The following is a 20,663-nucleotide window of genomic DNA, read 5'->3' on the forward strand; positions in this document are numbered from 1 at the left end:
GGGTGAGAAGGCCAGACTCCTCGCCATGAGAAGGTCAGAGTTTGTAAGCAGGGCCCTGGGCTCAGTTCTTCTGAGCATCACAATGGTCAAGTGCTAGGAGAGAGGTGGGCACCTTGAGGAGGTCCAGAGGCCTGGACCCCTCACCTAGCCCTGAGGTCAGAGAAGGCCTCCCTGGGGGCAACATTTAAGCTGGGATCTGCAGGTTGAGGCAGAGTCGGCAGCTGGCAAGGAGGAAAGGGTGAGCCTGGCGGGGAAATAGCCTGTGAGAAGGCTTGGGGTGGGAGGCTCCTGCTCCAGGAAGGGGCAGAGGTGGTGAGGCTGGAATACCATGAGTAAGGCGGCCAGGTGGGCAGGGGAGGCAGGGTTGACCACACCGGGCCTTACAGAGCTTTCTCCCAGGAGCACCAGGGCGCCGGGAGAGTGTGAAGTAACAGACTTGAGGATTCTTATAGGCCTCTCTGGCTGCAGTGTGGAGATCAGAGGGGCCAGGGAGGAAGTGCGGCAACCACCCAGGGGCTATTGCAGGACTCCAGGTGGAAGATGAAGAAAACAGGATACCTGGAGTCCACCTCAGCTCCAGTTGAGGAAAGAACACCCGATTCAATGTCTTTTCAAGGTGACGGGGGTGAGGTAATGGGAGGAGGCAAGGAATGGAAATAGGAGGAGTAAGGAGTGGGGAAAGGAGCAGGGCAGGTAAAGGGCAGGAGGAAATGGGAGGAGGCATTGGAGTAGAAGCAGGAAGAGCAAAGGGGTGGAACATAGGAGGAAGCAATGGGTGGGGAGCAGGAGGAGGGAGGAATTAGGGTAAGAGGTGATATGTGGAGACAAAAGGCAGGAACAGGAGATCATGGGCGGGAAAGGAGGTGATGGGTGGGCCAGTGGTGATGGGCTGGGGGGCAGGTAGTGATGAGTGGGAATAGGAGGTAATAGATGGTCCAGGAGGTGATGGGGGGAATAGGAGGTGATGGGTGGGCCAGTGGTGATGGGCTGGGGGGCAGGAGGTGATGGGTGGGAATAGGAGGTGATGGGTGGGCCAGTAAGTGAGGAGTGAGGGGCAGGAAGTGATGGCAGTTGAGTGCCCCAGCCGGGGCCTGCACCTACCTGAGCAGCTGAACTCACTCTTCTGGACCTCAGCCACGTTGAGGCCACGCAGGCTGGCGGGGCCTGAGCACTGGGTGAAGAGCCCGATGGTTGGCCGCTGCCTCAGCCACTGCGAGAGCCAGGCCAGGTGGCAGTCACAGAACAGATGGTTGGAGTGCAGGCGGCTGCAGGAGGACAGGGTGGCTCACAACCCACCTGGGCCCCCCCGGACCAAACAGTGGAAACACCTATACCCAGCTGGGGGCCGAGACTCCGGGTGCTGCATTCTGCCCAAACATAATCTATGCTCCATCAACTGCACAGCTCAGCTCCAACCAGGGGATTACCCATAGCGACGTCAAAGTTCCCGGCCGCTTCCCCTTCCTTCTCTGCACGCTCTGGGGCACGCCTTTGTTTGGAGTGTGCCCAGGGAACGCTGATTTATTTTACTGAGCTCACAGAGGTTTACTGCCCCAAATCACATAACCCACTTTCAAACACAAAAAGAAATTGTGTCTTTTCCAAAGAAAAAATCAGATATAAATGAGATTTCAGTGTCCTGTAATTTTAGATAATCTCCCCCACCCAAGGAGGAAAAGGTATGCCCAGAAAATCCCCCTACCCTGGGATGGCCTTGAGGGGTACAGAGGGAAATGAAGTCCACCCCTAGCCCGAAGGCTGCGCCTCCTTATCCTGCCTGCCCTGGGCACTGGCCACCCACTTGTTGCTCTGTTCCCAGAAGACGTTGGGCCTGACTCACAAGGTTCGGAGCTTGGGCATGTGGTTGAAGCTGGACACAGGAATGGTGGTGATGTTGTTGTTGTTCAGGGTCCTAGAGGGGAGAAACCAGAGTCATCCAGCATCGCTGAGCAGGAAGTGATGGGGGAGGGACAGGGCTCTCTGCTAACAAATGGGGAAGCCCTCAGGCCATAGGCCAAGGTCACTCTCAAGGTTTGGTGGAGTGTCTGCACCAGACCTAGTAGTGGCGATGCCCAAGAGTGAGTGACACAGACCCACCCTGTGGGAGATGCCCTGAGCTGGACAGTGACCACAAGCTAGCTATACTGCAGACTCCGTATCTGGTGGGACAGGGGAGAGGGAGCAAGGAGGGCGGGAAGATGTGTCCCAGGCTCAGGTTGGCTTTCAAGAAAGAGTGGGGTTTAGACAGGCAGAAGCAGGACATGAAGGCATTCCAGCCTGGTGTGTCAGAAGCTCCAGAAAGACACAGTCCCTCGCCCTGGGCTTCATCGTGAGCAGGTTAAGCCTGGGTCACGCTGCAGCATGCATGGCCCCAATGAGCACATGACCTCCATCCTCGGCAGAGATTCGAGGACAGCAGAGAACAACACCTCTACACAGGCCTGGGAACTCCCTTCCGGGTCTCCTGCCCCCTGTGCTGCTTCCAACCCCTGACTCCAGCTGCCGGCCAGGGCACCTTTGTTAGCTGGGCTCCTCTTGCCTCTCACTCCTTCCCGAACGTTTTACTTACAGCACCTCCAGCCCCCGCAGAGCCCGGAAAGCCCCTTCCTCAATGCAGCTGATCTGGTTCTTGTCCAGCTGTCTGTGAAGCAAAAGAAAATGCTAGAGAGGAGAGCACACTGCCTAGAGCAGGGGTCTCCAGATGTTTTGATCAGTCACTGCATTAGGAAAAATGGAGGCATAACCCCCGTCATTTGCAATTACATATGTGTCAATCCAAAAGTTACATATTAATAAAGGCTTAAATTCTTTCTTATTCTGAGTGAAAACAATAAATGTAAGTAAAAGTTATATTCCTCTGCCCAAACTTGCCTATTCCCTGAGGAGTAGGTACCCCCCCCCCAACACACACTTTGGAGATGACCTAGAGGGTGCTGGCAATAGACAAATGAGAGGGTAATGTGAAATTGGTAGTATCCAGGGCTGACAAACAGATTTCAGCTGAATGTCAAGTCAGATCTTCTGGCAGTGGCTGCCTACAGTGCTGGTTTTAGAATAAGTCTGAAGCTGTGATTTGGGTTCTGTGGAAGAGATATATCAATGTCTACCACAGGTATGGGTGGGATGGGGTGGGAATTGACAAGCAAGCCAGGCATTTGCCATCCTGGGTGTAATCAGATCTTGGGGAGGTGGTAAGCCTGGACCAGGACAGATTCGAATAATCAGAATAAAGCGTTACAATAGCACTTTACAAATTATACTTACTCCCATTATCTTTTTTAAAGCTCAGGACAACCCTATGAGGTAGATACTATTATCCCCATTTTACAGAACAAGGTGTCAAGGCTCAGTGAAATTAACTGACTTGCGGTAGATTATACAATGTGTAACTGGAAGAGAAGATTCAAACCCAGCTCTCCCAGTGCAAAGGTAAGTGTGCTGGAGGGCAAGGGCATGGAGACTGCACCCTTTAAATGGGCTGAGAACATCACCCATGCTCCCCAAAGTTCACTACACTCCCTTTAATCTGGTCCCCAAAGCCCCCTCTAAGCATTGCTTGGCTCTCACACAAAAGCATGCCAGAAGGAGAGACAGACGTGCTGCCCGCTTCCTCTGATCTCAGTTGTTCCAGAAGATCACTCTGGCGCCAGCTGTCTCTGAGCCCAGGCCAGCTCCATAGCTTCCTGGACCAAGGGCTAAAGGAGACCCACACAGATGCTGCCAGGGGCACCCTTCTCCGTCCCAGGCCTGTACTCACAAATTTTTGAGGTCTGTAGCCCCTCGGAAAGCTTTCCTGGGGATGGCCTGGATGGTGTTTTCACTCAGGTCCCTGTAAGGATGAAGCCAGGTGGAGAAAAACCGCTGGTCAGAAAAGACTCCTCCAGAGTCCATGATGAGTCAGGGGGATCAGGTGGGCTGGATGGCGCCTGGTCTGGTCACTGCTGCATCCCAGAGTCCTGCACAGCAGTCACTTGACAAGCATTTATTGAACGAATGCATGGCAGAGTTGGAGAGGGATGCACTGTCCCTGAGGGGCTCAGCCTGGCCACCTCCCTTTGCCAGGCCCACAGAGGTCATCTCAGCCCCCCACAGCCCTGGCCAGGGCTGTGAAGGGGCAAGCAACAAGGTGCAAATGTGGCTTTCCCAACCGAGGGGCCCATTGCCACCCCGGGACGTCCGTGGTGAAGGCATCTACAGCTTACATTTCCATGGCATTTTCTTGCATACAGAGGCCACGGAGCCCTCCTGGAGCAATGCAACACTATATGCTATACTGACAAGGAAACTGAGGCTTAGAGAGAAGACACAAAAGACTCCAAGGTCCCTGAACCAGGAGGTGGCTGATCCAGGTCTTCAGTCCAAATTCAGTGCTCTCGGTGACTGCAGGCAGCAAAGCTACCTCTGAGAGCCCAGGCCCCACAGAGGAACTAGAGCCTCCTGAGGGAACAGCCTCATCCACCCACATTGTCCACTTCCCCCTCTGGCCTGGGGGCTGCAGTGCTGGTCCCGAGTCGGGCCTGCCCTGTGGCTGGGAGGGCAGAGACCATCAAGGACTTAATTGTTGTTATGTGCCATTGGGTTGATTCCCACTCATAATGACTCCATGTGACAGAGTAGAACTGCCCCATGGAGTTTCATAGGCTGTAATCTTTATGGGGGCAGATAGCCAGGTCTTTCTCCTGCACAGCCACTGACCCTTCAGTTAGCAGCCGAGTGCTTAACCACTGCACCACCAGGGCTCCTTATGGACTTAATTATCTCCCCTTGAATTAATGCCCTGACACGGGGGAGGAGGCATTGCAGGGACCCTGCTCACCCCTGGCCTCTGTGAGCCCCAGGCCAGCTTCTGGACACTTCTTCCAGCTCCCCTGGCAGGACTGGGCCTCTGGCATCTGTCCACCTGCCTCTCTCTCCCTCCCTCTCTTGATAGCCAATCCCTCCGAAAGGCAAAGTCGCCTCACTGGCATTCACAGGCTTTGACGATGCCCCTTTCCAGGCAAGCAGCTCCTTCTTGCAGTGCTGATAATAACTGTGATACGTTCTGAGCATGTCCCTCAGGCCAGGACTGCTACAAGCACATCACATGTACAAGCCCACTTGACCCTCACACTAACCATATGGGGTAAATACTGTTAGCATCCTGTGATGGTTAACTTTAGGTGTCAGCCTGGCTAGGCTATGGTGCCCAGTTGTTTGGTCAAACACTTGTCTAGATTTTGCTACGAAGTACATACACATGATTAAAACTCCATTGCTGTTGAGTGGATCCTGACTTATAACAGCCCTATAGGACAGAGTAGAACTGCCCTCTTAGGGTCTCCAAGGCTGTAAATCTTTATGGAAGCAGACTGCCACATCTTTCTCCCACGGAGTGGCTGATGGTTTCGAACTGTCAACCTTTTGGTTACCAGCCAAGGGCTTAACCACTGCACCACTAGTGCTTCTCTACATGTGATTAGCATTTACAATCAGTCAACTTTAAGAAAAGCAGATGATGCTCCATAATGTGAGTGGGCCTCATCCAATCAGCAAAAGTCTTAAAAGCAAAAACTGAGACTGCCTGAGGAAGAAGAAATTCTGCCTCAAGACTAATACAGTGTCTTAATCATCCAGCGCTACTATAACAGAAACACTAAAAGTGGGTGTTCTTAACGAACAGAAATTTGTTTTCTCACAGTTTAGGAGGCTAGAAGTCCAGATTCAGGGCACTGGCTCTAGGGAAAGCTCTCTCTCTCTGCCTGGGGGAAATCCTTGTCTCTGCATCTCTAGACGTCTTCTCAGAGATCTCCTTGGAGATCTCCACGTGGCTTCTGTCTTTCTCCCATCCACACTTGCTTGCTTCTGTGTCTATGCTGCTCTTTTAGTCACTCAGAAGGGATTGGATTTAAGGCATTCCTATACAGATATGGCCTCATTAACACAGCAAAGGAACCTCTATTCCAAAATGAGACTACATCCACAGGTATATATAGCGGTTAGAATTCCAGCACGTATTTTGGGGGATACAATTCAATCCACAACACACAGATATCCTTCTAGAGTTTCTAGTCCACTGTCTGTCCTACTGATTCCAGGGGTTCTAGCCTGTCACCTGATCTATGAAGTCTGGGCTTGCCAACCCCCACAAACACGTGAGCCAGTTTCCTTAAGATAAATCTCAATCGACCATCCTCTCTCTCCCTCTCCCCATCTCTCTCTCACACTCAGGAGTCCCTGGGTGGTACAAACAGTTAACTTGCTTGGCTGCAAACCAAAAGACTGGCAGTTCAAGTCTACCCAGAGGTACCTTGGAAGAAAAGCCTGATGATTTACTTCTGAAAAACCAGCCATGGAAAACCCTATGGAGCACAGATTTACTCTGATACACGTGGGGTTACCATGAGCCAGAATCGACTCCATGGCAACCGGCACTGGTGTATATATCCTGTTGGTTGTTTCTCTTAAGAACCCTGACTGATACACATCCTCATTTTACAAAGGAGGAAAGGGAGACTGGAAGAACTAAGCAATGTGTTCAAGGTAACACAGCTTGCAGGTGGTGGCTCCAGCATTTGAACTCTGGCAGTCGGGTTCCAGAGCCTCCCCTCACACCACAGCCCGGGGAGTAAGCATTTTGATAATAACGCCATTTCTGCAGAGGGGGGAACTGAGATCCAAGAAGTTAAGTAAACTACATAAAGCCAGAACCAGGACGGGGCTCCAGGTGGTCTGCCCAGAGCCCTGCATCAGGCACACACTCAGGGTCCTCAGGCTGAACAACCAAGGCGTGACTGTCCTGACGTGGGACCCCAACACCAGCAGTTTTTTCAGGCCACTGGGCCTGTCCGCTGGGGCTATGACCATATCCTTTCTTCCCGCCTTTTACCCCATGGAGCCTCAGGGTTTGCTGCCAGCCCTAAGGATATGGCCCACAGGGCTCCCCCAGTGCACTGTTCCCTGAGCCATGGGGGCTCCCTCTTGGTCTAGGTATTCCTTCTGAGACAACAGAAAAAAGGACAAGTGTCACAGTAGTGTGCACCAGGGTCCTGGCATCAGAAAGATTGAGTTTGAATGCCAGCTCTCCCACCTCCTGGCTGTGTACATTGGTCAGTCCCTTTCACTACTGAGTCTCAGTGTCCTCATTTACCAATGAGGAAAATAAGAGTCTCACAGAGTGAGCCCACCCCTGAGTGGAAGCCAACCTATGTGAGGTCCTCCCCTGCAAAGCCCAGCTCCTCTGCCCCACTCTGGGCAGCCTTCAGAAACCCAGCCCTGGCACCTGCAGTCTGACTGTGCTTTTCCATCCCCAGCACCCCTGCCCCTGCTCTCCATCTCCTTGAAAGAAGGCATTCCAAGCCTGCAGCACAGACTTCTCCCTCCCCTCCAAAACTGTACAACCTCCCATTCATTCCAAACTGTGCTCTTATCTTTGTCCCTAATGCAGCAGCAGCATCTCCCCTTCTGCTTTCCAGCAGGTAGCAGTGAACCAAGGCTTCAAACCAGTTCTTCTCAGTTCAGTCATGGCAGAGGAAGTGAAACCAAAACAGACTCAAATTTTTAAAATTTGGGGGAAATGGAACAATAACTGGAATGGGAAAAATTATGGGTCGAAGCCCTGCTAGAAACCTAATCTTCCTTCTTAGAACACAAGGGCAGCATATGTGTTGCATAGCAACCAAATCTCTTACCTCTTGAATTTGGGGCAGACTCAGAAACAGCAGTGCCCCACTCACAGATGGTGGCCAACCACACCGCTTTGAATGTGTGTCACTCCCCATAGTCCTGCCAATAATCATATCTCACATGTCAGGCTCTTGAAAGTACTCTTCAAGGCTCCCATTCCAGGGTTTCAACCTGTTAGTTTTTCCCATTCTGGTTATCGTTCCAGATCACCCAAATTGTAAAAATTCAGATCTTTTCCAGTTTTGCTTCATTGGCCACGACTGAACTGGTTTGAAATGGTTCAAAGCCCTGCAGTGAACATACAGCTGACCCTCGTACCACCTCCCTCCTCTCAATGCCACATCCCCATCTGCACACTGTGCTCTCTAGTCTTTGACCTCGGTCATTTGTGCCACCTCTGGCTCCCCTGAAAGTCTGTCAATATTCCCTACATCCCATCAATACAGTCTGCTTCCCAAATTGCCCCCAGCATCCCGCTTCCCACTACTTCTCAGTCCCCCTTTTCAGCTATTCCTACCAACTCCATAAATCTTGACAGGCAGCATTTCAGCCTTTAATTATCGCCTAATCCTTGTTGTCATCTCTTCCTCTTGTCGAAAGAGCTCTCTTGACTGCTATATCCCCTTCCCAATTTCTCTGCTTTATACAAGTAAATGCCACCATTATAGTAGATCCCGTAAAGGCCCTGGTGTTTTCTTGTCTGTGGACTGACTCCCTTTCTCTTCTTAAATGGGATGCTGGCACTGGGCAGGGCAGTCTGATGGGGAAAATGGCCAGGTTTGGAGCAAGGGCTGTGCAGGCCCCACAGATAAACTAGAGGCTGACGCACCCAGGAGGCTCCTAATGACACAAGTTCCTCAGTAACTAGGAGCCGAGCAGATCCACCAGCACAGGCATTTACAGGCACAATGCCACTACACTTTGAGGTGACTGGTTATGTAATGCTTGATGACTAATACAGGGTGCTCTGGAGGAGCTGTGCTGTAGAGCACAGCCCTGACCCTGAGGGCAGTGGGAGCCCCTGGGAGCCTTTACAGAAGGGAGGGGCATGCTTAGACTTGACTCCAATGAGCTGAAGTTGTGCCGGCTAGCTACATCACCTCCCTCAGTTTCTTTAGGCCTCACTTTCCTCATTTTGTCAAAAGCCTGGTCTCGAACTTTCCCCACCAACGTGGACCCACCTTCCTCCCTCTCTTGACAGCCTATCCCACTGCATGCTGACTGCTCCAAGACCTATCAAATGAAGTGCTTGGTTCTTTAGGGTATTTGAGAGCCCAAGGAGGAGAGCAGCACTGCTGCTGACAGGATGGCTTCTAAGAGGAGTGAGATGGGGACAAAACAGACGCCCACCTTCGCCTATCCACAGGGAACCAGGAAAACGAAGGATGAGTGGTGAGGGCAAGAAAAAGGCAGGGAGGGGTAGTGACCTAGAAGGTGGAAGGCCCACAAGGAGGTGGGGGCCTGCTGGGAAATTGGAAGTTCACCCTTTGTTTGAGCCTGGGAGGGAACTCTGGGCCATCGACTCACATCCATTATTCCATTTAATCCTCACCACAACCTTGCAAGGAAGGTGGTTTATTTTTATTGATTAGTTTATTGATTTATACCCAACCTTGTTCCAGAAAGGCTTTAAGGCGGCTTACAGGGATTTATAAAACAGCAAGAAAGCAAGACTGAAAAGTGGGGCAAAGAAGAAGGAAAATCAATGGTGGGCACTAAAAACACATATGCCACAGGGGCTCAGACACTCGCCAAGTCCGGGGCAGAGCCTGGGCTCTAAGCTTTCTGAGAGCCAACGTGCACAGGGGAACCTGGTCAGTTAACACAGTGACCGATATATGGACACATTTGCTACAGAAGTACAGCTGTCCTGGGCACTGAGACAAGACTTTTCCCAGGGGACTTTATAAAAAATGACAGCGTGGTCCAGTCAATAACACCACAGCCTTGTAATAAATGGGCTCCAAGCATCTCTTTCTTATTATAGCATTGCATCAAGGTGCAATTCAGGAAAAATAATTCTATAGAGGGTCACACCAGGAGCTAAGGAGAGAAGGGAGGGGCAGCCAAGGGGCAGGGACAATCTGTGCAAGGCAGGGGGGCATGCCGGAGCCATGCATAATGGGGCCTATCTCAAGTAGTTTGACTGGAGCAAAGGTGTCAGGAACAGGGTCCCTGCTAAGAGCCTTGCGGGCCCAGGAAAGTGATGGACAGGAAGGACAGACACAGAGAAGGGCATGATCTGATCATCTTTTAGAGACACCATCATCTTTCAGGGACATGTAACAGAGGAAAGGAGTTCCCGGATGGTGCAAACAGTTGACACGCTTGGCTGCTAACCAAAAGGTCGGAGGTTTCAGGCCACCCAGAAGTGCCTTGAAAGAAAGGCCTGACAATCTACTTCTGGAAAGTCAGCCATTAAAAACCCTATGGAGCACAGTTCTATTCTGACACACATAGGGTCACCATGAGTTAGAATCAACTCAACAGCAACTGGTACAGAGCAAAGACACAGTCCCCTAGACAGGCAGACAGGTAATGCTGGGCACCAAGAGCCAACTCATGCGGCCAGGGTTTGGGGGTGCATGCAGAGCTGACTCAGCCAGGACCCCCGCCAGGGCAGAGCTGAGCTGACCTGGGAACCTCAGGCCCAGCCCAGGGCCAGCCCACAGCAGCGAGCAGCTCACATTGCTTAAATGAATAAAGGAAACAGTTTGAACATGATTATCTCAGGAGAGGCTAGCCTCCAGGCCAGAGGAAAATGGGTGAGTCTTGGAAGTCAGAAAAATGCAGCATTCTGGCAGCAAAGAGGTGGTGGAAAGAGCCTGAACTCGGCAGTGAGAAGGATCTGGGTTTGACTCCTGCTGCTACCATGGACCAGCTTGGGGCCCTGGCAAGGTACACACCTGAGAGCTTCAGTGTCCCTTCTGTGTCTGCTACACAGAGTCATGTATTTACGCTTCTGTTCTAGACAATTCACTTAGCAATAGTCAGGAAATGCTGGCTTTTGTCCTGCCCTAAACACAGCCAAAGAGCCCTGGTGGCACAGTGGTTAAGCACTCAGCTGCTAACGGAAAGGTTGGCAGCTCGAATCTACCAGCCGATCTGTGGGAGAAAGATGTGGCAATCTGCTTCTGTAAAGATTACAGCCTAGGAAACACTATGGGGCAGTTCTATTGTGTCCTATAGGTTGCTATGAGTCAGAATCAGCTGGAGAGGTAATGGGTTTAAACACAACCAATCCCTTTCCTGGCGTAGTGGTTAAGTGCTACAGCTGCTAACCAAAGGGTCAGCAGTTCGAATCTGCCAGGGGCTTTTTGGAAACTCTATGGGGCAGTTCTACTCTGTCCTATAGGGTTGCTAAGAGTCAGAATCAACTCCATGGCACTGGGTTTTTTTTTCCACTAAGGTTCTGATGGTTGTTTCCAAATTGCCCACTAGGTGGTGCCAGAAGATTTCCCTGGACTCAGATGCCTTCCTAGCCACATCCAAACTGAAACAAAGCTATCCATCCATCCATCCATCCACCCACCCACCCACCCACCCACCCACCCACCCACCCATCCATCCATCCATCCATCCATCCATCCATCCATCCATCCATCCATCCATCCATCCATCCATCCATCCATCCATCCCTCCATTTTTGCCCCAACTGACTTCCTACCTAATCGATAATTGTCTTCCCCAGACCCCTCTGAAATAAAGTTTCTCAATGACATTTGCACTGTCTTCAGGGAAACCCACAAGGCACCACCTACACTTCCCGCATCACATTTTCCCGACCCCAAGCCTCTGTTCTGTCCCTGAAACTTGGTTAATTTTTTACACCTTCCTCCCAGGTTGGTCTCGTCACAGGCCTGGGGTGAGGAGCACAGCCTGGAGGCATCAGGCAGAATGAGCCACCCTGAAAGAGGCCCTCCTGGAAGGGGAGGAAGAACTCAGAGCCGGAAGAGACAACAGCTAAGCCCAGGGCAGCTGGTAGCCTGATCCGGCCTGGGGGAAGGGGACAATGCAGAGCCATAGGGGTGGACAAAGGCCTGAAAGACCTGGGGATAGATTCTGAGGGTGAGGATGAGGCAGCTGAAATAAGGCCCAAAGTCAGAAGCAACATCAGAGGATAGGGGCCTGGGTGGACTTCACTTCCCACCCCTGAAGGCACATGTGTGACCTCCACTCTCCTGGTCAAGAAGTGCCAGGAACCTCCAATAGGCACTCCAGGCACGGTGCCCTCAGTCACCCTGTGGGCCCTTCCAGGAGCCCAGCAAGGGACAGGTGCAAAGACAACCAGCCTGCTGTCATGGAACACGTGGCTCTGCTCCAGTACCCTGCTGGTCACCCTCAGAGAGGGGGTCAGGCTTGGGACAGTGTCTGCTCACTGTCAGACCTTCAGAGGGTCAGGCACCGTGCACATCATGTTACTGAAGCAGTAGTGTTGGCCCGAAGAACAAGAGCTCTGGGGGAGGAAGTAAAGAAGGCTTCCCGGAGGAAGAGCTAGGGGCCTTGGGGCTGCACAGCCTCCTGCACCTGGTAGGTGTACAGGAAACACTGGTTTTGCCAGTAAATGAACTGGGGTGACCTTGAGGGACAGCCCTTTTCATTTACTCACCAAATATACTCCATGCCAGACGCCATCCTCGGTGCTGGAGAAACAGCAAAGAGCAAGTCTGGCCTGGCCCTGCCCTCACAGCTAACATGTGAAGGGTGGACTCCAAACAAATGATGAAGAAGAAAAGCAGGCTGCTCTGGGACATTTGGGAGGCTCTGGAGCGGAGTTGGAGGGGAGGGAGGAGAGGAAAGACAGTCAAGTAGGAGAGGCAAACCAGGCACATCTTAGCAAGGCACTGTATGCTCTCACCCCTGCCTACCACTCCACTATGTTAATATTCTTTCAGCTGCTCCTGCCACAGGGTCTTTGCACTTGCTGTTCCCTCTGTTTCTACACTTCACCCAATAAACACCTACTCAGCCTTCATATCTCAACCTACAGAGACCGCAACCTCCTACCTGTGCACAGGATAACTGCACCTGCTCTGGCTAATGGGGCTGGACACCCCACGAGATGAGGGCTCTGAAGGGGAGGGGAAGCCATACAAGCCAAGCACGTTCTGGTGATGTGCTGTTGTCCCTCATAAGTCCTTACGGGAATATTAATAATCAAACACCCTCGGGGTGGAGAGGCCAAGGCGGCACCAGCAACATGAGCAGGGAAGCCTGTGCAGCCACTGAGGAAGGAGAGTGACTCTCCTGGAATCCTGCACAGAAGAAAGGAAGCTGGGACCTCAGAGTCCACTCTGGGGGGCTTGAGGAAAAGGTCTTGCAGGCAAAGACTCTCCATCTGGTGGAGCCCCATCACCCAGGATCAAGGGCCCCACAGAGGCAAGCTTCTACCAACGTCAGCCCTCTCTGAGTCAGGGAGCTTCCCGGTGACCCCAATCGGCCCCTCGCCCTAAAGAGAAGTGGCAGCCAGGCCCATACCCTGACTTGGGCACCATCCCCAGGTGCCCCCTGCCGCCCCCCACACCTTGTCCCATGCACTCTGCCAAACCCTCCAGACTCTGCCAGGGCAGTGAGGCAGGAGCTGGGGAAGCCGAGGTCAGGACCCCGTGTTCTCGCTGCTAATCCCCCTCCACGCTCTAACCAGATTGGGCCCTGCTGGCAGGCAGGCTTCTACAGGGATCAGTGGGGGCCCAGCGGGGGCCTAGGGGCTGGGTGCCAGCCAAGACCAGACTGGCTCTTAGCCCTGCCGCCTGCTCAGCCGCCCAATGCAGAGCACCGGGTCTGCTCTGCCTGTTTTCAAGGCACACAACGCCCCTGGGCAGCCTGGTCTGTCCTCCCTGTCCCCCGCAGCCTGACTGGTACCCTGAGCCCACCAAACGTAAGCCCAGTAGGAAGCAAGCCAGACTGTTCCACGACCCCTCATCAGGGCTTCCTGGTCAGGAGACTATTAGTATAAGAGCTGGGGCTCTGGAGCAGACAGATCTGGCCATGTACCCACCCAGTGACCTTATACAAGTTTTCTAACCTCTCTGAGCCTCAGTCTCCTCCTCTGTGAAGTGGGGACAATCATGCTGTCATGGGGCTTAACTGAGGCTGTGTGTGAGCCAGGCGGGGTAGAGCCAGGTAGTATTTTATGATTGTCTTTACTGGGCTCTGTAAGCGGAGGGAAGGAAGGGTGGTCAGGGCTGAAAAATCTGGGGCTGGGAATCAGGAGGTTGAGAGTCCAGGCCAGCTCTGCCACCAACCTCTGTGTGACCTTGGGCAAAACCTGCGGAAGTTCTCAGTCCCTCAGTCTCCCTCTCCGACAGCACTGACCTCCCAGTTGTTGAGAGGATCCAAGTGCACGAGACAATGTCCCACCCCCACTTAGCCAGTAGCTCGTGGCTGGTGCCCAGCACTGGGCAGCCTCACACCATTGGGCTTCCATGAGGGCGTTGAGGGGAGAGAACAAGACATCTCAGTTGTCTGGCACCTGGACCAGCAGCCCCGGCATCACCTGGGAGCTGTTAGAAATGGAGACTTTCCAGGCCCTACCTACTGAATCAGGAGTCCCTGGGTAGTGCAAATGGTTAAGTTCACAGCTGGAGGTTCGAGTCCACCCAGATGCACCTCAGAAGAAAGGCCTGGAGATCTACTTCCTAAGAATCAACCATTGAAAACCCTATGCAGCCCAGTTCTACTCTGACATACATGGAGTCACCACGAGTTGGAGTTGACTCGATGACAGCAGGTACTGGTAACCTACTGAATCAGAATCTGCATTTGAACAAGATCCCCAGGTGATCATGTACAGACTAGTTGGAGACACGCTGTTTCTAGCAGAAGGTAGTTTAAAATGGTTTTGTGTCCCAGCTGGCAAACTGGGCTGTACCTGGCCAGCCAGGGGCAGAGGTACCAACTCCTACTCTTTGGGGGGTGAAGTGGGGGCAACTTAGACACAGACACCCCTCACGAGTGGAGAGACGGAAGAAGACCACTGGCCTGTCATCCATGGGATGCCACTTCCCACCTTTGCAGGGTGCGGGGCAGGGGGAATAAAGGGGGTGCTCACAGGAGGGGGAGTGATGATGGCCACTCCTTTTGCCCGGGGGGCCCTCCCTGTGTTCCTGCAGGGGCTGGTGTGCTGGGAGAGGTACACTTCCTGCCTCTGCCCCTTGGTGAGATGGCCTGAGAATCAGACTGTAGTGCTTCCTAATGAATCCCTCCTGCCCTCACAAGCAGCATCCCCAGCCTAGGTCAGAAGGTCAGGGGTCACATGAGAAGGTCAGGGGCCTCATCCTGGGCACGCTCCTGCTGTGGGGCCCCCTTCTCAGAGTTGGGCAGCACCCCCTGGGGAGGGTGTAAGGTATACACTCTCCTCTGAGGGGACCCTGGGATCTGGCTGGACCACCCTCCTGTCTCTGCCTGTCCTTCAAGCCTCACCTCCAATCCTACCCCTCCACCCAGGAAGGAGATGAATTCTACAATTACCGCTCCCTGCCCTGCCCTCCCCAGCACTACGTTATAGTGCTCCACATCTATGTGGGCAAATCACACAAGTGCCCAGCTGTCTTCAGGTCAGGGGCTGGGTCTAATTCACCTGTGATGTGGGTTCTTAGAGGCTGTGGATGGTAAGGGCCTGGTTGTGCTGTCTCGGGCACCCACCCCAATGTAGAGACCAGGTTTTATCCACTGGGAAATCTCAGGTCTCCCAGGAGGCAGAAGCTGGGAGCTTATCAGCCGGCTGATACGAGTGACGTGCATGAACGAGGTTGTTTCTGCTTCCCCAGAAGCCAGGTTTGGGTAGGGGAAATAATGAAGGTGCAGAAGAGACCAGGGAGTCATAGCAAAGGGATGGAGCCTGCTGGGGTGAAGGGGGAGTCCCATGGCCACAGGCCTCATTTCCTTTGACCTTGGGCCCCAGCCCCTCCTCTGCTATCGTCAGGACAAAGGAAAACAACTAGAGACATGGTCACCTCTCCTTTGGGCCTGGCTGCTGTCCTGAAAAGTGGCAAGTCCCCACCCTAGTCCTGGTGTGCTCTCCTGACCCCCCACCCCCACCCTGCTCCCCTGACTGCCATGAGCTAGGCCAGCTGGAGTAAATGACCAGGCCAGGCAGATAAGCCAGCTTTCCAAACGGAGCCTCAGTGAGAGAGGCCCTGGGCCAGGGGGCAATAGCCAGGCTGGGAGGAGAGTCAGGCAGCCTGGGTTAAACTCGGCTCAGCACCTACTGGCTGCCTCTTTGAGCCTTGGCTCCTTCACCTGAACATAAACTCATTGAAAGGATAATAAACCGAGGTATGTGAGTGTCCAGAAGACTGGCACAGAGAAGGTGACAACCTACTGTACTGGTGCTGTTAAGGCTTCAAGCTAGCCCCACCAATTCCGAGTGGTCCAATTCTGAGAAAATTGATGTGCCCACACTTCCCTGCTCCAGAGTGGCTCTAAGATTCATGGGATTAAAGCCCACACATCTGTGAGGTCCCAGATTAAAAAACATTGAAAAACCAACATTTCCCCACCGAACTCCTGATGGCCAACTCCTGCAGGTGATGTTGGAGGCTGACACAATAGACGGTGGTATGCACTTTGACAGCCTGCAGGAGAAATGGCTGCTCTGCTCCTGATTTATTTCCCTACATTTCCTCAGCACCCAGCATGTGCCAGGCACTGTCAGCGGGAGAGACCCCCTCGCTCCCCTGCCTACCGCCCCGAAGCCACTGATCCTCCTGTGGCAGTCCCCCTCCCCCCCAGCACCGCTGGAGTTAATGTTGCAGAAACTTCATTAGGAAGAGAAATTAAGCAGCCTGGATGGCTGGGCCATAAAACCACCCTGGGTAAAACTGCTTTGAACTGAGCTGTTTGTTATTCAGCTTCCGAGCATCTTGGTGGCCAGTTCCCACAATGGAGATATCAGATGAGAGGCAGACAAACACCCACAAGGCCCTCTACCCTAGCAGCTCATGAACAACTGCCTTTTGGAAGCTAACATTTGGTCCTGCCAAGGAAAAGCTGCTCAGAGGCTGGAGCCCCACTCGGGAGTGAGTGGCTCAGGGACAAACAGGGAACATGACAGCTCTTCCCTTTAATTCTGCCAACAGTCAGTAACGGTAGCATAGTCCCCAGCCACCACAGCAAAAACATGCCAAGAGACAATATGGCAATATGAAAAAGGCAGGGGAAATGCAGGCCCCTCTTAATTTGAATGCCAGGGCAAGGCCTTTGCTCAACTCACCCACCATGCACTGAGCCACCCCAAGCCCCAGGCGTTCTGCTGAGCTCTAAGTGGGCACACGTGAGGGAGATAAGGCTCCCATTCCAGACACCTACAACAAGTGGGCAGGACCAGTGACTTCAGAGGCTTCCAGCCCAGACACATGATCGTGGGGGAAGGGGCTGCTATAAGAGGAGAAGAAATCAAGACATAGAGGAGAGAGCATAAGCTTTGGAGACAGGCAGCCCCGGTTTTTGACTCCAAGTTCCACCATTTACTGCTGTGTGACCTTGGGCAAGTTACTCAACCTCTCTGAGTCTGGTTGTTCACCTGTGAAGGAGGGTTAATTCCCCTCTTGCTGAGTTGTAGTGATGATTAAGTAACACACACACTGTCAATGTGAAGTACAAAAACAGGTAAAACAAATCTACATTGTTAGAAGTCAGGGTCCTGGTTACCGTTAGGGGTTACTGACTGGAAGGGGGCATGAGGGGGTTTCTGGGGGTTCATGATGTTTTATTTCTTCATTGGGTGCCAGTTACATGGGTGAGTTCATTTTCTGAAAATTCAGCAAGTTGTACCCTGATTGGCGCACTTTTCTGTATGTATGTTATACTTCAATAAAAGGTTTTTAAATAGCATATGTGAAGCACTGGTTGAGTGCCTGCAGCATTATAGGCTTTCACCAAATGTCAATGCCCTTCCTGCCACCCCCCCGCCACCTTGCCAGGGAGACAAATGGGGGAAAATATCTTCCAAGGGGACAAACACCCAAAGATGTCAGGGGTCACAGTTTTAAGCAGTGGGGAAATTCCCAGGCCGAGGGAAAACTGCAAAGGACACCATGGCAGAAACAATCCCTGTGGCAGAGACGGGTAAGACTGCCCACTGACCTCAGATAGATGCAGAGGCAGAGGTGGGGGAAGGGGCACTCTGAGGACGTGAGCATTTTGACTACGCTGGGGTGAAGACACTGGTAGGATGACGTCTGTCTTTAATACAGCAATGCTTGTTTGGGTTCCACGTCTCCCTGAAGAGCAGCTACAGTGCCCTGTTTCAGGGACAAGACTCCAGGTCATGCTGGGCGGCCTGAGATGCTAGTGCTGGAGAGGCGAGGACCTTGGGAACTCGGGACAAGGAGTGGGGGAAATGGGCCAATGGAATGGCCTCAAGAGTAGGTCGGAATTTGTTTTTTGCCCTATTAGAGGGAGGAAGCAATGGAGTTTTAAGGATACATTATAAAACAGAGTAAGGTAACAGGAATCGGAAGGAAGAATAACAAAGACGGAAATGGGTAGAAACAAATGAGATAGAGAAGCACCCTTCACATCTGCTACAAATGAGCCCTGAGGCTTCTCACAAACAAAGGGGACCATGGGAACTGATCTATTATACAACTTACCATGTACACCCATGAAAACAAGTTTGGGAGACACGTAGCCTTTCCTGGTTCTAAAGCCAAGTATGGAGGCCTCCCAAGGGTCTCCATAAAGAGGCAACCATAGGAGGGGGAAGCAGTATCTTCACAAGTAGCCCCTGTGAGACCCCAAAACACTGGGCCAGCCCATTCCAAGTCATTCTCCAAAAGTCAAGCTGCAGATTGGCCAATTCTCCAAAGGACCAATTTGCTAAATTTCTTTATTTCTTTTAACAATTTGGTCTTAGTTGGGCACTTTTTCATTTTTCTTCACAACAGCCTTTTAAGGATGGTTGGGTTGTCCCCGCCCCAGCACCTGCAGCTGCAGGGAGGAGATAGGGTGGGCTCCCCATGCTTCAAACACCAGGAGCTAGGACAGAGACAAATGAAACAGTCCTTAAAATGCTATAATAAAGACAAAATGCAAACCAGTCAACTCACACCAAATAGTTAAAAGAAGTAAGTCAATTTGATGAATTGGTCATTTGACAAATTGACCATTCAGTGAATTGGCTTTTCGCAAATTGGCTTTTAGCAAAATGGCATTTGGGAAATTGGTCTGCTTCTGACACAGCAGTGCCTTTCACAGAGCAATTACTTACACATTCCCAGCAAGGGCTCATGGCCTGGCACCAGAGCTCAGGAGAGGTAACTCAGCACTTGGGCCAACCCCACCCCATCCAGTACCCTGTTCTCTGCTGGACTGGCTTAAGACAGGGTGGATTTTGGAGTATTTTGATGAACGGACAAATTGCACAGCATTCAAACCATCCTTCACATAGCGATGCTCTTAGCAGTGCGCTTCTAGACTCTGAGGGACAGACTCTTTTTGAGTTCTCCTTCTGACAAGAACCAGGGATACAATAAGTACCCATGTGCCTAACCAGAGGTGGACCTGGGCATGGGGCACACGGGATTTAATGTAGTTCAGGAGGAGAGAGAATCAAGGAGCAACAAGGCTAGTCAAGTAGAACCCAGGCTGCGCTGGGTAGAGAGGGCTCTGCTCAGGGGAACTGGCCAAGTCAAGGTGGCTGCCAGTCTGAGCTTCCCCAGGGAGCTATGGGTTAGCATGCAAACATATTAATTGTTTGCACCACCCAGTGACTCCCGACTACCTCCTAGGCAGGCAGAAAGACCAACGAAAAATCCACTGCCATTGAGCTGATTCTGACTCATAGCAATCTTATAGGACAGGCAGGGTAAAACTGCACCATAGGGTCCAAGTGTAAATCTTTACAGAAGCAGGCTGCCGCATCTTTCTCCCACGGAGCAGCTAGTAGGTTCAAATGCTGACCTTTTGGTTAGCAGCCAAGTGCTTTCACCACTGTACCACCAGGTGTCCTAGGCAGGAATATAGAGTCTTGCTATCTGAGAGGGCAAAGGAGGTTTTCAGGCAGCTGAGAGTGATCTGCAAGCAGCCACAGGGGAGCAGCCGCTGTCTGTGGAGCTGTCCGTGGTGCTGAACCCTCTAGGATGGCTCTGCTTCTGGTCAGGGCCATCTTCAACCTAGCTCCTCCAGCCCACACACCAGACTCATCTACTCAGCCCTTCTTCCTCCTTCACAAGGGTATCTGGTTTATAACATACACACAAAGGGCCAAGAGAGCACGATTATGAGCCTAAAGTGATCCATCCTTAGACTCTTAGGAGATGTGGCCAAACACAATCCACATCACTAAGCTACCACTAGACAGAGATGAATACTGGTCCCACCTCACATGCCCAGAAGTCAGGCTTCCCACTAACTGGACACAGACCTGAGCACAGAGAGGTGCTGAGAAGGCATCTGAGCAGGCTCCAAATTTTTTTTATCCCAAGCCCTGAACAAAACTGTTTTATCCCAAGCCCTGAACAAAGCCGTACACTTTAATCCTTAGGGCCTTAATGATCATTACTGTTACATAACACACAATTGTTAATGATGATTATGATGATGATGACTACACCTATAGAGCACTTATTATTTGCCTGGCACTGTTCTGGGTGTTTTATATGTTGTACAGACATTATGGAAACTCTGGTGGTGCAGTGGTTAAGTGCTGTGGCTGCTAACCAAAGGGTCAGCAGTTTGAATCCATCAGGCACTCCTTGGAAACTCTATGGGGCAGTTCTACTCTATCCTATAGGGTTGCTATGAGTCAGATATCGACTCGATGGTCCTGGGTATGGTTTGGTTTGGGTGACAGACATTATCTCACCTAATCCTCAAAACAACCTCATGAGATAAATACTTTAATCATACCTATTTTCCAGATAGTGTAACTGAGGGATAATAACTTGCCCAGGCTGTCTGACTGCAAAGCCTGCAAGCTAATCCACTATGCTACACTGGCTCAGCATATTAGCATCATCAAAGTGATGGAGAGGTGGGTGGGGAGTCTTCTAGAAGCA

General features: G+C 51.9%; 1 protein-coding gene across 2 annotated transcripts in view; it reads right to left on the minus strand.

The window, feature by feature from the left end:
- SLIT1 (slit guidance ligand 1) overlaps positions 1-20,663 on the minus strand; it is a 207,747-nt gene that overhangs the window by 64,494 nt on the left and 122,590 nt on the right. Inside the window, exons 5-8 of one of the 2 annotated variants that reach the window (XM_049855841.1) lie at positions 3,758-3,829; positions 2,570-2,641; positions 1,841-1,912; positions 1,102-1,265 (exon numbers count right to left, since the gene is read on the minus strand). In XM_049855841.1, coding sequence (XP_049711798.1) covers positions 1,102-1,265; positions 1,841-1,912; positions 2,570-2,641; positions 3,758-3,829 — 380 coding nt within the window. Of the gene's footprint in view, positions 1-1,101; positions 1,266-1,840; positions 1,913-2,515; positions 2,543-2,569; positions 2,642-3,757; positions 3,830-20,663 lie in introns of those variants that run through there. The other variant, XM_049855840.1, reaches the window with a different exon arrangement.

Source organism: Elephas maximus, chromosome 16 (assembly GCF_024166365.1).
Source record: "Elephas maximus indicus isolate mEleMax1 chromosome 16, mEleMax1 primary haplotype, whole genome shotgun sequence".
Taxonomy (NCBI): Eukaryota; Metazoa; Chordata; class Mammalia; order Proboscidea; family Elephantidae; genus Elephas; species Elephas maximus.